This window comes from Amyelois transitella, chromosome 15, assembly GCF_032362555.1.
Source record: "Amyelois transitella isolate CPQ chromosome 15, ilAmyTran1.1, whole genome shotgun sequence".
Taxonomy (NCBI): Eukaryota; Metazoa; Arthropoda; class Insecta; order Lepidoptera; family Pyralidae; genus Amyelois; species Amyelois transitella.
In genome coordinates, this window is record NC_083518.1 from 6,797,254 (window position 1) to 6,812,898 (window position 15,645).

The following is a 15,645-nucleotide window of genomic DNA, read 5'->3' on the forward strand; positions in this document are numbered from 1 at the left end:
AATCCCGTCTATAGAGTTGTTTCCCGTTGGGACAAGTGTGCGTGCGTCTGTGCGTGCACAAAGTAATTATTTTGACTATTACAATTTCTGAACTATTCTAGCAATAAATCTACCTAATTAAAAAAAAGTAAAATTCCCAAACTAAAAAAAAATATTTAAGTTTGGACCCCATCACGCAGGCAGCATTCCCGCGCTTTATTGCAATAGCAATACACTGTGCAAGAAAGCTGCCGAGGGTCACCCGTTGCCTCTTAGCCGTTTGCTGAGCGCCTTGTTTACATTCTTTTGATGTCAAAGATAATAAAAATTAAAGCTTCATGTGTGACGACCTTTATGTGCTTTTTCTGAGCTAAGTATGACTGTGAAAACCTGGCTCTAACGTCTGTCACTCATTGTCAAATCTGACTTATAATGAAACTTATAATGCTAAATTTGAAAGCAGAAAATAAAAAGTTTATAGTAAAAAATCAATCTAAAAACCTATTAAATACATTTGTATCTAATTATTTAAGTATTTTATGCGAAGGTACAAATTATAAATATTTTATTGCAGCCACAAGATAAAAAAAAACAAGCAAGTGTTTGTACATATTTTAGATAACAGTATCACTGCTGTTTTAGAAAATCGGATGTACAGATATACCTAGTGCCTAGTCGGTAATAATTAATCATGCACGAAGCTTACGAAGTTTCGCCACTTTTGACTGTTACTGTACAAATCGAGGCTATAGCTGCATATGGTAAGGAACATTCCGTTTAATATTCTCATGGGCCAAATCTAAACTGGCAGTTCATACCTATCTGTCGCCTAAGTGGTTGGATGTTTAGGTCTTACGAGATAGACAATGGCTAATGAACAATAAATTTACTTGCCATATAATTACTCATGGAAACTAGCTTTCGCCTGCGTGATATGAAAAGTATCATGAAGATTGGTTCATTTGTTTGACTGTGAAGTGGTTACACACAAACAAACTTATTTTTGGATTTTAATTATAATTTAGTAGGGATGGTGATAGCAGAATCCAGACCCCAAAGCATATGCCAGTGGATTGACCAATTGGGAACATACATATACATTTAGTATGAAATGCAATTACATTTGAATGGATTAATTAATATATTTTTTATTTTCGCTTGCAGTTTTTGTTGTTAGGTATTGTATTATTCTTTTTCCAGATGGAAATTTACTATTGGGAACAAGACAAGGACATTTATTAATGTACTCATTATCTAATACAAATAATGGTAATCAAAGTCAAGGAAAATATACTTTGCAGCTGCTCAGATATTGTAAGAATTTTAGCAAGAAGCCTATTCAACAAATTGATGTAATTCCAGGTATTAATTTGTAACAAATTATGGTTTTATCTAGAATTTTGAATAAAATGAAAATGTTTGTCACTCTGTGAATAAAAGTTATCACACAAATTGTATCCTAACCTACTTCAGCTGCTTTTTTACTGAATGGATTGATACACCAATTTACACAAATACTAAATGAATATTTATAAAGTTTCTACCAATTAGCTGCCATTTTAAGGAAGGTTTAGTGTAAGACATAAGCATTAGAGTAGCACTGAAGAGTGTTTGTGGTCAAATTGTTAAGGTGAAAGTAAAACTCATGGTTAAGTCAAGCACAGGTTTGAGTCCTACCTTGGCCGCTGGTACCGATGGCTGATTTGTGTATGTAGTTTGAGTGCTAACTGATGTTCTTAGGGTGGGGGAAAATATTGTCAGTAAACTTGCACATTCATACAACTGGAGAGTATCCACTCAGGTAGCTGTTTTGTTTTGTAAAAACCTGACACTGAGTGAATCAGGTTCATGATTGTGGTCAAGAAGGCCCTCTTCAGGCTTCTCTGCTTTAGAGAGGTGAGGATGTAATTTGGGGACTAACATCAGGATTAAGAATTAGTCAACATAAGCATTTCCTATTCTAATTTGAAGAAAATTTTTGGTTTTGTAAAGACAGACAACAGTTAGCTAGTGATTGGTCAATAATTTTGAGATGGGTGCAAATTTTTTTTTCAGAGAAAAATTTGCTTCTATGTCTGTCAGATTATGTGCTTGCCACATATGACATCAACGGAGTAAATTTCCCACTGGTTGATACATTTCAACAGACCAAGGGTGCTTCGCTTTTTGCCTTAGATAATAAGGTATGTTTTTTAGTTAAATAATAATTGTTTTGTTTACACGAAATACAATCATTTTATCTATAGTAATTGAGCTGGTGCCAAACAAAAGAATTTCCTTTAACCAATAGAAAAATCTTAAAAGATGAAGTTGGAGGATATTGTCTTAACTCACTTTTAACAGAGAAACTTAGTTGTAATAATTATATATTTTTCTTGATGACTAAGTGAGCGAAGCAAGTGTGGTCTTACACATTTAATTGGGGTGTAAATATGTTTTTTTGTATGTATGTATGTTTGTAAAGAGAAACTGCTGGTTTGATTATGATAATTTTTACAAGGTACATGTCAATAAAATTTTCAAGTTCTTAGGGTAACAAATTTGGTTTAGTTCTAATTGACATATTCACAATTTAGAAAAATTATTTAGTGTTCTTGAGGTCTAAGTTCGCCGGCCGACAACTAGTGTTTCTAACAATTACTAAAAACTATTATTTAACATTCATGATTTTTATTTCAGTCTACAACTTCAATAACAGGAGAGTCGAATTCCGTAGTGCGGCTTTGTGTAGCTGTAAGGAGAAAGCTGCAACTCTATACTGGAACAAATGGAAAATTTAAACAACACCTGTTTGATTTTACGATGCCTGATGTACCAAAAGTTTTAGCTTGGGGACAAGAGAATATATGTGTTGGCTTCAAATCGGAGTATACACTTTATGATGTTAGTATATTTCCTTCATTTCAATAGCTGCCCTTAAATAAATAAATTTTTAGTACATACTGCAGTGTGTTTGTACAGACTTATTTAACTAACTTTGAGAAAGGTATGTTTTGCCAAGTGAGACAGGCATGTAAGCCACTCAATGGTAAACTAAAAGTAACATTTTAACTATAATATTTTTTTTTGTAATGTTATATTTTGATATAGTTCATCACATCATTGCATAGTATTTACTAGGCTATGACTTGCTGAATTTAGCAACATAGTATTTTATATTCATAAATTTTAATCCTGCATGATAGTAAGATCGTGTATCCTGATTGGTATGTGTTAAATTGTATTTAGTTATTTAAATATTGATAATCAGATAATTCTCTCTAAATATTTGAATTATCTGTTTTGTAATGAACAATTTACAGCTCTCATCAGGCAAACCCAAAGAACTTTTTCCCGCTGGCAGCTCTAAATCACTCGATCCAACTATAGCGAAATATTCAGAGACTGCGTTTCTGCTGGGCCGCGATCAGACCTCGGTGCTGGTGGAAGAAGCTAAAGATATTGAAATTAAGAAGACTATCAAGTGGTCTGAGCCACCCATAAGTGTAGGTGAGAATAAGGATTTTGGATACTCAATAAGCTAAACTCCAATCACATATAAACAATGCCATTTGTTTAGACATCATTATTTACGAAAAAAAGAAAAAATTTATAATGGTAAAATAAAATAAAAACGGCGGTGAAGGGAAAGACTATTCTTTTAGCATGTAGTTATTCTTCTAGGCGATGGGCTCGCAACCTGTCACTATCTGAATATCAATTCTATAATGCCAAACAGCTGAATGTGTGCAACTTCTCCTTGCGTATTGTAATGACCAATTAAGATAGTTTTTTAAAGCCTCTGACAACCTTGTACAGATGAAGACGTGATTATTGTATGTTTTATACACAAATAAGCTTTTATAGATATGCTTATTAAACATATTTATTTCTTTTTTTACAGTATGGGATGAGCCATTCGTTGTAGGTTTACTACAAGAGCAGATAGTAGTGCAGACTATAGAACCTCCACTTTTTATACAAAGCATTTCGGAACTAAATAAAGCAAGACTGATGTATAGGTAAGTTGTACTTGTAAGCAATATGTTATCAAACATTCATTTCATTTAAGCCTGGTTTTATACCACAACAGTGGAATGGTCCGTGTGTTTTCTAGCACTTTAGAATAGGACCACTCCATATCCCCGTGGATGTAAAAGGCGACTAAGAGAATGGCTAATAAACTTGGTATACTTCTTGTAGGCGATTGGATAACAACCTGTCACTATTTTAATTTCAATTCCATCTATTATTTACAGTGCTAGGAACCACACGGTGAAGGCGTGATTATATAAATGTTTATGTAAATGTTTCTTCTATTCCAGATGTAAGCGAGGTTTAATTTTCATAGCTTCAGTGGGGCAAGTTTGGTGCCTTAGTTCAGTTGACGTCACAAAGCAAAGGAATCAGCTGCTGAAGGACAAACAGTTTCAAATAGCAATAGATTTAACTGTGAGTATTATGAAAAAAAAAAACTGTTCGCAGTATTTTATTTACATATTTATTAATTTATGTTCTGCAAGGAAAATGAAAAATGCCGTGTGGTTGAAAATAGAACCACTTTTACTTTCTTTTCCCATGGATGTCGTAAAAAACGACTCAGGTATATAAACTTGGTACTCTTCTTTTAGGGGATGAACTAGCAACCAGTCCCTATTCGAATACCAATTTCATGAAGCCATACAGCAGAACGTGGCCAATAAGTATTTGTGAGCCTGTTGGTTCTGTTATCACGTGAGTGATAAAAAGGTGATTATATGTGTGTATGTAACTACGTAAGGAAAAATACAGCAAGAACTTAGCCTAAAAAGACTTTACATAAGGGCACTTTATTTCAAAAATAAATTTCTTCCAGTAGGCCCACGACATGTACCTGGTGCTTTTTTTATCATTTATGTTATACCTAGTCAATTCTATTAATTTGTCTTATTTTCTTTTATTCTGCTGAGTGGAGCTCTTGAATCTGGAATTTGATAATTCTGAACATACAACCAAATTTTATTAAATTCTGTTATATAACCGACGACAATGCTTGAAAACAGTGATAAAGTATGCGGGGATTGTAGCCAGTGGAAAAATGTAGTCTCTGCCTACCCCTCCGGGTGAGAGGCGAAGTCTGTGTAAAAATACTCAATACTATTTCTGCAATAACTATAATAATTTTAACAGATTAGTTAATATTAGTAAACTATAAAACAAGCACTGCATCAGGATAACAGTTTAAAACAGGAAAATCATAAGCATTTATTCGGATACAGCTATTTATAGTTATATATCTGACACTGTCTTTATACTCGGACGGATTTTACTAGTTATGCCAGTATTGTTCATGTGTTAGATACGTCTATTTGTGTATTTTAAAAAAGCTGTTCTGTACTGTTTTATTATAAACATATATACATTTCTAAAATTTAAAAATAACGTGTGTGAAAGGAATAGCAAAAGAGTCATTAAGTTGTTAGATCTTGTAGAATTCAGTTGAACGTGACTTTGAATCTTTTCGAGACTGTTGATTCTGTCTACCCCGTTACGGATATGTATACGTGATAATATGTATATATCTAGTTTACAATTAATATAACCTAATATAGAACGATGATCATGAATGTGAATGCGCAATTTTAAAAATATTGATCTTCCAGATAAATTGTACCTACCAAAGGTAACAAACAAAACAATATACTTTTTAGTTGGGACATTTATCAAATTAACTTTCGTATCAGTATTTTTGTACATTTGATTAATGTACAGTAGAATCCGTTTAGTACGACTTCGCATATAACAATCAACCGTTTTTAGCGACGCAACTATAGACATATGTCTGGTTTCGTATCGAGCCACTATGAAAGTACATTCGTTTATTACGACTCCGCTTATAACGACCGACCGCTTTTAACGACGGAATTCAACGCACATTGTCCGGTTATAACGACGTGCGTCGACGTGTTTACAAACAAATCTAAGTTATAGGTACATAATAGAAGCTATCCCCGCCCCGCGCACCTACCTAGCCCATGCATCGCGGACTGTCTGTTTTGTTTATGTTACATTTCCTAATTTGCGGGTGACAAGTGAGTGCGCGTACTAAAATGGCTAAGCGAAAAAGTTTCTCTATTGAAGAAAAAAGTTTTATTTTACAACGTTTAGAAGCTGGCGAGTCGAATGTAACTATTGCGAAGGAACTTGGTGTAAATCACTCGACTATATCCACAATAAAAAAGAATAAACACAAAATAGAACCTTTTGTGAATGTTTTTTTTTGTCTGTTAGTCACCTTAATACGTATTAATACGTATGTACATAAATTTTGTATATGATTATTAAAAAAAAAAATGATTGTTTAGTACGACTTCCGGTTATTACGACGTAATATCACTGGTCCCTTGACCGTCGTTATAACCGGATTCCACTGTATTTCAATTCAGTTCGCAACTGCCTTTTTGTATTGAAAATAAAAAATCTTTTCAATTGAACGAACTGCATGTTACCTATCAAAATTGCCTAATTAATTTTATTTCATTCTGATAACAAAACATAATAAGCTTTAGTTTTATGAAAGTTTTGATTCATTACATTAGTACTGTATACATATTTCTTGTTAATTATATTGGGTAAAGTTATTCATCATGTTTAGAAGTAAAATTAAAAGAAAAGAAGCGCAAATGATAAGGATTTTAAATGTAAGTTAATTAGTGGCTTTTTGCTATTTCTTATACAAGTGTGGTTTTTGTCAATGGTGTGTTTTGATTAAAACTAAAGAATAATGTTCAGACGCATAAAAAATCGCAAGGGAACTATGATTCTTATGATCAGAGTAAGTATGGTTCACTAAAGAATCCTAATATTATTATTCAAGTTGTCCATTATTTCACTTATCGTTAAATTCTGTTGATTGATCTACGAAAGTGTAGTCAATATGTTTGTTAATACTTTATTAGTCATAACAGAACGATATAAAACATATTGTGACAAAAGTAATAATGCACAACGGCGGACTTATCATTCGGAGGGATATTAGTTTTATCCTTTCAGGAAAATAATTTTTCTTTAATACTTATTCCGTGTTCACATGAAATTATTGTTGACAGAATTTATCGGAATGTTCAAAAGAAGAGAAGGAGACATCAATACGCTCAATTCTCTCACTCTACGCCCACGAGTTGTTCGAGATGAAGGACTATTCAGCGTCTATGAAGGAATTTTTGAAGCTCAACACAAATCCTTCTGAGGTCATAGCGTTATTTCCAGATTTGGACGGGAAAGAGTTGAAACACAAGTTGAAAGGGGAAGACTTGCAGAATGCATTGAAAGCTTTGATCGAATATTTGTTGGAGTTAAGAAGGAGGTTTGGTGGGAGTGCGAAGATTGATGATGCCAGCGAGGCGGCAGCGGCGGCGGGCGGCCGCGACGACGGCGGCGCCAATGTGCAGCAGCAACTGGAGTTGATCGATACCACGTTGTTGAAATGTTACTTGCAGGTTCGTATGTTCTTTTTTTATATTATGTAGACATATATGTGATATACAAACATGTAGACCTATCATGTTAGTTTAGGGACGTACTGATATGTGGAGTATAAATAGTCTGTTTTGTATATACATCAGTCTTTTGTTACATAAATTACATAAATAAACAAGTAATGAAAATTAATTTTATAAAATAGGTAACTGGGAGAAGTTTAGAGAGTGAGGTGAAGGTGAGCACAAAATACCTCAAGTTGACCAAACAAATGACCAGTAAAAATAATATGACTTACCCCTTAATTGATATGTGTTATTGAGTGACTGAAGAGATAATAAACAATAATTTTTGAGCACACTTAATTTGACATATTCTACCACTAACCAAATAACATTACTAACTTTTTTAATGTATTTAATCTACTACCAACAACCAACCAAAAAATGTTTACAACAAACATATCTAATAGTTTTTCTTTAATTTCACGAAATTTCTATTGAACCACCACATTAAAATGCTTTAATACCATTTTATTTCAGACTAACGACGCTTTCGTGGCGTCTCTCCTCCGTCTTAACAACTGTCGGTTAGAAGATGCTGAAAAAACTTTGTTACAACATGGCAAATACAGCGAACTCATCATATTATATCAAACGAAAGGGCAGCACACGAAAGCGCTGCAGTTGCTGAGGGAGCAAGCGAAACAGCCTGATTCTAGCTTGAAAGGATATTCCAGGACCAAAATTTATCTACAAAATCTTGGTAATTTTACTTGTTTGTTTGACTTCTCCGTTATGTTTGGTACCGTGTGGTTTCCGGCACTTCAGAATAGGACCACTTTCTATTCGCTATTTCACATTTCTTATGGATGTCGTAATAGGTAAATAAGGGAATAGCGATATTATCTTGTGTAGCTTTTACCATGATCCAATATGGGTAGGTCTGTAAAAGTTGTGGAGTATATAAACCTAAATTATCCAATCCAGCATAGTGGTAAAAGCTCCAGGATCCAGATAGGCGAGAAAATAACCGGGATTTACGCCAGGACGGATAAAAAAAAGGAAGATTACTTGAATTGTTTTATTATGTTTTAAAGAAGTAAGTCGCCTTAGCCCAGCTGTATAACAACAGTATAAATACCAATTAAAACATTTTAATACCCTTTTCTACATTTCTAGGTGCTGAACACATAAACCTAATTTTCAAATTCTCTGACTGGATTCTGAAAGAGCACCCCGAGGAAGGTCTGAAAATATTTACAGAAGACAAAGTAGAGGTGGAAAACTTGCCCCGTCCAAAAATATTAGATTTTCTATTGAGAGAACACGAATCACTGGTTATACCTTACCTGGAACACGTTATACACACGTGGAACGACACCAATTCATTATTTCATGATGCATTGGTCAGTATGTACCGGGAAAAGATTACTGTTAAAAAAGCAAATCTAACGGAAGAGGAATTGCAACACGCAAAATCTAAATTGATAACGTTTTTGGAGAAATCGTCGCATTATACTCCAGAAAGAGTTATTTTGCATTTCCCGAATGACAGTCTGTTTGAAGAAAGGGCGATCATATTGGGGAAACTTGGAAGGCATGAGCAGACGCTTGCTATTTATGTTCAAATCCTAGGTAAGTATTTTTTATTAAATAAATAGATAAATATATACTGGACAAATTAAACAGATTGAGTTGAGCCTCGAAATAAGTTCGAAACTTGTGTAATTAGATACTAACTCAACTATACTATATTTTATAATAAATAATTATATAAATAAACATCCAAAACCCCGGCCGCGTACAAAAAGTTCGTTTCTCATGCCCTGGCTGGCCCAAACCGGGATCTCTGGTGTAAAGACAAGCGCACTACTGCTGCGCCACAGAGGCCGGCAAATAAAATATTATTTTAAGTTTCCAGTTGTGTATTTAAATATATACAAACTTTTACTCGCTGTTTCGCACGCAAGAGTTTAGCGAGGTTTCCCAGAAAACTGGTTCTCATCGAGGTCTCTCTTACCTTTTACCACCTTTTGGAAATACATTTTTGTACGAACATTGATAAAACCAGCTTTTACGCAGAGCATAGATCCAGCGGGAATTTTTCAGAAAAAAGCTTGTTTTGTGTGTCTTTGCCAAATACCATAAAAATAGGTCTTGTATTTTTTGAGATACAAATCATTTTATAATAGTAATATGGATATGGATAAATTTTCATGCGCAGGCGACGTAGACAGGGCCATAAGATATTGCGAGAACATATGTCAAAGTTCAAAGGACAAGAACCAGGATGTGTACGTGATACTTATGAAGATTCTGGTCAATCCTGAACACAGCGCTCTGAGTGGACCACTGGCTAAAGTGGCTAGACATCCTGATACTGCCTCGCCAGACCTCGAGACCGCTTTGGATATTTTAGAGAAACATGGAGATAATATTTCTGTGCTCAAGGTGAGTTTTCATCCTGACAAATGTCCCAGTTATCTGTTCAGGTAAAAAGAAATAAGACGTTCCCTTAAATTAAAACCAAGGAAACACTTGTATCTTTTTTTATAAAATTGTGAATATTTATTTATTTAAAACATTATTGCACAAAAACAATGTACAAAAGCCGGACTTAATGCCGTTTGGCATTCTTTACCAGTCAACCAGCTGACCAAACAGAAAAACTTTTTAGGTGGTGCGATAAAGTGCACATGCATACTGAAAAATAAATTCCTTAAATACATACAAGATACATAAAATACATTATAAATACATATTCATCCATAAAATATCAAATTAGGATGACCCATTATTGATCTGCCGAAGAAAGAACCCATTCACAGCATGTTTGAACACAGAGCGACTAGGAATAATATCTCAAATACTACTTAACGATTACCATTTCTACCACCGATTTTGTTGTCCCACAAGTTTAAAAAGTCTAATAATCCCATATACCTTTTAAGTTCCATCGAAATCAGACCAGCGGAAAGTTTACGCGTAACAAGCATACATACATACATACAAAAAATGTATTTTTGCCCCAAGTTGATACTTTCGCTTGTTTCTCTCGCTCGGTCAATTATAATAGGATTATTTCCCCAAAATATTTTTCCAGGCTCTTTCCGTGCTTCCGGATAACGTTCTCCTGGCGAGGCTGAAGACTTTCCTGGAGTGCGCGCTCGACGGACAACTCGCCCTCAAACGGCGGACGCAAATGCTGAAAGGATTGCTTTATGCCGAACATGTGCAGGTAATTTAGCATAAACTAATATCACCCGGGTATACCTCATTTTGACATTTCATTCACAATGAAAATATTTGACACATGTTATCTGTTAAAGATACAGTACCTGGGTGATTAAGCGGTGCTCGGTGCGGACAAGAGCATGCAGTGCAAACGCACTTTGTAATAAAAATTATTAAAAGATTTTGTCAGGTCGTTATATTTCTATAAGACGCATCTCGTCACTACATTTTGAGCTATACATTTTTAGTATTTATATTTTTCTTCCCCAGGTACAAGAACTGAAACAGTTTCACGAGTCGAAGAGTGTTGTTATCAACGATTACAACGTATGTCCTGTCTGCAAGAAACGCTTCGGAAACCAGAGCGCGTTCGTGAGGTATCCCAACGGGGACATCGTACATTACTCGTGTAGACTCGACAAGTAGACACGTCCGTTACTATTATGCGAGCAATGTACGCCAACCTCGTTGAGATCTCGATAGTAATACAGGGTGATTTGAAGTACACAAGTAATATCCCAGGACCAGATGGTTATTAAAAAAAAAAAAATCTATGATTTCTCAATCTCAATAATATGTATGTAATTGTTTTAAATTTTATATCGTTATGTCGTAACATTTTTAAGTCTGTTCTGTCAAAGGACCATGCGTGAAGCGATGATAACTTTTGCGAATAACTTATTTGAATGATAAGGTTTTTATCGGTAATTAATACTTATGTATTTAAGAAATTAAAAACTGTGAATTACCAAACGTGTATCTTGTCCTGTGAGGTTGTCGATGTATTACGAGTGACCCTGCATATTATTAATCAATAGTAGAATAAGCTAGTTTGATGAACCCGTAGAAAAATATTTGCTTGAAAGAAACAAAGGTGTAGGCCGAACGATGTATAGGGGTATGTATCCCAGTCGTCGAGAAATAACAATTTTTACAGCTGTCAGATATTTTTTTTCGGAAATATTAAACGTTTGTCTTGTAATATTTTCCTTTTTTTATAAATGTTTGTTTCTTTATAGTTCTTTATGTTTTCGTTGATAAGCGGGAGTGTTGAAGAGTATTACAATACCGGATTTCGATATTATACCAAACGTTACCAATCTGATGAGATTAAGATAGGTACTGTTTGGATAAACATTAAGCCATCCAGTTGAACTGGAAAATTAGTGACTGGACCATGACGTACGTATCATTTACAGAAGATATACAAAAATTGAAAGGTGTCAATTTACATTTATCATTTAGTTCTGCTGGCAACACCGGCTTCTTATTTCTGGACGACTATTTTTAAGTGAAATATGAATGTACACGGCTTGCATTTTTTAAATTTCATATAATCAAAGACGACGTCCAAAAGTAGCTAAACCAAGAAGTTTGTAGAATACCTATTTCATATGGTATTTAGGTTTTTTTATGTGAAATTTTATGTATGTATGTAAGTCGTTGTACAGTGGAATTTGTGTAGATATAGTGTGATATTCTCATGTAAAATATATACTATGTAATCAGTGTATAAATAAAACTATCATAGCAAGTTATGAAATAAGTACATTTCTTTTATTTAATACTAGCTTTCGTCTGTGGCTCCGCCTGCGTAAAAAGTACCCTCTGACCTCCGTTCTCCACACTATGTTTATGCAAAATTCGTTCTTGGCGTTCGGTTCAGTGGTTTTGACGAGATGGACAAAATATTTCACATTTATAGTATGGATGGATATCTGTCAATTAAAAAAAATGTAAAATCAGAGGACGTTGCTCTATGTTGTCTACCTCGTAAGGGATATCATATGTATGTATGTTGCACGAAAGTTTCGCAATTCATTTTGGAGAAATTGAAAAAATCAATTTGTATTGATAAAATGTCTCAGACGTTCTTTGGTGAGTGGTAAGAGATTCCAAAGATAAAATTAGACGGCGAGACAACTCTTAAAATAAAATTTTGTTTGTAGATATTTACTCGTTTTAATCTAAAGGCGCATTCTCACAAATTGTTCCTGAAAAGATTTTATCGGTCTAGTTCAGGGTACATTTTGCATGACCTAGTTCCTCGTCATACTTCTGGTGTTGGCCCGATGGGTCCTCCCTGGGGATAGTCTGGAATTCCCGTGACCATGCTACCAGGGGAAGGAACCCGGGGTACGCCTTTAAACCATGCTACTGAATTTGGTAAGTGGGTTTTTACACGTGACTTCGTAACCTTTGCAGAGTAATCTCACCCGTATTGTAGCATGCTTGTTTAGTTGTCTGAATGTTCAGCGACTCTTTAACGATATAAACGATAACAATGGTCACCCGTAACCGTTGTCTGTTTCATTTGGTTTTCAGAAGACTGAACACTGTTAAAAGCGACTGTTTACATTGAATAATACGAGTGCTGCTGCCAGACCCGTAATAAGTTACCATGAAAGTATGTACTTAAGTACAATTTTGCTTTGTTATTATGAGAATAATGTCCTTATTCCGTTTCCTCGTGCGGGCAAATATTTGTATTTGATTTGTACCTACTTGTAAATACATAGGTATTGCAAATCATAAACTATAAAATTGATATGGTAATTGTAAAATGGGAAATGTCTCTAGAAACTAATACGAGTCCTCTTGTCTAAATATGGAATATACTTATTTCAATGATATTCCTGTTGATAAAAAAAGGCGAAATCATCCGCTGATATAAATGCGACTTTTACTAAGGTGTCAACACAAGTCTTAATATCGTCTACATTAATAATTCATTGAATATTTAATTGGGTAAATTTATAGGGAGCATTTCACAATTGAGTAGTTATAAAAAATATTCTAATTAAGTTCATTTCTTTCTTTTTCTAATATTTATAACTAACACGGCTTTTAGTAACACTTCTAAATAGGAACGCGGACTTGGAAAAACCTAATCCTATGACCAATTATAATTGGTCATAGGATTGGGTTTTTATATGATTATCATATGGCCAATGACCTATCGAAAAGGGACAAAAACTAAAATGTTAAGACAAGTTCTTTATACAACTACCTACATTGCCAATAATTTACGACAGTCTTGAACTAAAGGAAGTGTCTAAAAAATATAGGTATTTAAATAGATAATATCGATAGACAATGGCGATAATTATGAAATACATATACTCTTATCCATATCCATGTAGGTACTCGTTCTTACGTGGTCGTCGTACGTTTCAAATTCAATAGCTCAATTGAGTATAGAACATAGATACTTCTTGCTTCCATGGTGGTCTGGGAGCGAATAAAAAAACCGATCTATCCCACTAGTCACAACACAACATAGTGTGTTCCAGCTGCAGATTGTAAAAGCCAATTAAGGGAAAGGATTTTAAAACTTGGGATTATTTTTGAATGATGGCATCTGAGATGATTTGAATCTTAATGCTATCATTAAGCCATACGATAAAACTCAACTTGGTCTTTTAGTCTTTTCGAGACTTTTGGCTCTGTCTACCCCGTTAGTGGTACAGACGTCATTATATGTATGTACGTGGAACATCCTTGGCAGTCTTCGGTTATGGTTTCGTCTACACTTAATCACTTAGCGATGACGGGTACGTTTACCGCCTAATTACCGGCGATATAATTATTATCAGATCGGTGTGAACGCACCCGCACCTATGACGCGTGGTGACGCAAGCCCGCGTCGGCGCCGCCGAAGCAGAGGCGTACCTTGCGCCGGTCAGCTGTTCGCCTCTGTGGCCCAATGGATAAGGCATCGGCCTCCTAAGCCGAGGATTGTGGGTTCGAGTCCCACCAGAGGTATGCCACGCCTTTTTGTAAAAGTCTTTGAGTTAATTAAAAGTTATTGTTAATCAGATTCTTATTTGAAATGTCAATTAGAGCATATTGATTGCGAAATTAGAGATCTTCCTATTTCTTCTTCATAAGAGTAATTTTATACATTTTAATTTGGAGACATTTTCATCACATTAACTTAGGATTTTCCGTATTCTTTTCAGATTCCTATATAGGTAATATATTCCAATAAGATTAATTTCTAATAAAATAAAAAAGTTAAATATCGCAAACTGATACCTATAATTTCGAAGTATTATGTAGAATAGTGTTCGGGAAAGAAGACGATTGTTGATTGATTATATCTATCAATTAAAAAATTGTTATACAATCAATGGACATATCTATATATAAAGCGCCTGATGTAGTTCTCATGCAATCTTAAATTTTGATAAGTTTATTGATTAGAACAAAAGAAGGGATTTTACCAAGTAGAAGATGTAGTCTGCCTTTTGTGTTTTTATGTGAATGTGAAAACGGTGGGCTTTTATGTGCCTATATAGAAAATGAAGATATTGTCAACTATATAATTTTATTTATTTCTTAGACAATGCTTTTTTAATCGGAAACTTTATGATATTTTTGAAGCAAAATACATTGGCCGATTTATTTATTCTTTATTAATGTAACAATTACAATTTGTATAATAGGTTAATAGCAGATTGTTAGATTTCGTGATATAATACCTAGACATCATCATCCTCGTGACAATCGCCTTGGGCAATACACTAACAAAAAGCAAAGAAACTAATTTAGTTACTTGTTAATGGTACCTACAATTAAAACTCTTTAAAATAATCCCAATTATTGGGCACATAGGTAAGAATATAGTAGTATATTAAATGTTTAACAAAATTTTTTTCATGATTGAAAATTTTGACTTATTGAAATTTAGTTGAATGAAGACATATTTTTTTTCTTAATAAAAAACAACGTATGCTGTTTTTCGCAAAAATTTAATCAATTCATAGAACATTATGACGTTCTTATTGTAACTAGGTACTAGATTAAATGCGATTCTGGGTTACCGCTGTAAAATTTTGATAACAACGTATTTCTATCATGTTTTGCGGGTATCACCTGTCATTCCAGGATTTCATAACACGACAATGGCACGTTTTATCGATATAATATTACATCTGACACAGATAAAGATATCTACAATATTGGCGTCGATGTGCGTCGGTGTGTGTTG

The 15,645-nt window shown here is 34.2% G+C and overlaps 1 protein-coding gene and 1 non-coding gene across 3 annotated transcripts; both read left to right on the plus strand.

Moving 5' to 3' along the window:
- Positions 1-404: 404 nt before the first annotated feature.
- Positions 405-12,198, plus strand: LOC106139662 (vam6/Vps39-like protein). Of its 2 annotated transcripts, XM_060948175.1 has the most exons (14): positions 414-526; positions 622-740; positions 1,180-1,341; positions 2,035-2,162; positions 2,659-2,862; positions 3,282-3,468; positions 3,863-3,980; positions 4,284-4,410; positions 7,047-7,436; positions 7,959-8,181; positions 8,598-9,053; positions 9,643-9,869; positions 10,522-10,656; positions 10,923-12,198. In XM_060948175.1, exons 2-14 carry the CDS (start codon positions 671-673, stop codon positions 11,076-11,078), a joined length of 2,583 nt encoding a protein of 860 aa, XP_060804158.1. In that variant the 5' UTR covers positions 414-526; positions 622-670; the 3' UTR covers positions 11,079-12,198. The 2 variants fall into 2 exon arrangements, with proteins under 2 accessions (XP_060804157.1, XP_060804158.1); XM_060948174.1 differs by having other exon boundaries at positions 405-740.
- A 2,146-nt stretch (positions 12,199-14,344) lies between these two features.
- Trnar-ccu (transfer RNA arginine (anticodon CCU)) lies at positions 14,345-14,417 on the plus strand. Its single transcript has one exon. It is a non-coding gene; the product is annotated as a tRNA-Arg (tRNA).
- Positions 14,418-15,645: the final 1,228 nt, after the last annotated feature.

Excerpts from the sequence above, each read along its gene's own strand:
- LOC106139662 (XM_060948174.1), top strand. The coding sequence starts at position 671 with ATGCACGAAGCTTACGAAGTTTCGCCACTTTTGACTGTTACTGTACAA. Across the intron at positions 3,469-3,862 it reads TGAGCCACCCATAAGTGTAG|TATGGGATGAGCCATTCGTT; the intron begins GTGAGAATAAGG and ends CTTTTTTTACAG. Across the intron at positions 8,182-8,597 it reads AATTTATCTACAAAATCTTG|GTGCTGAACACATAAACCTA; the intron begins GTAATTTTACTT and ends CTACATTTCTAG.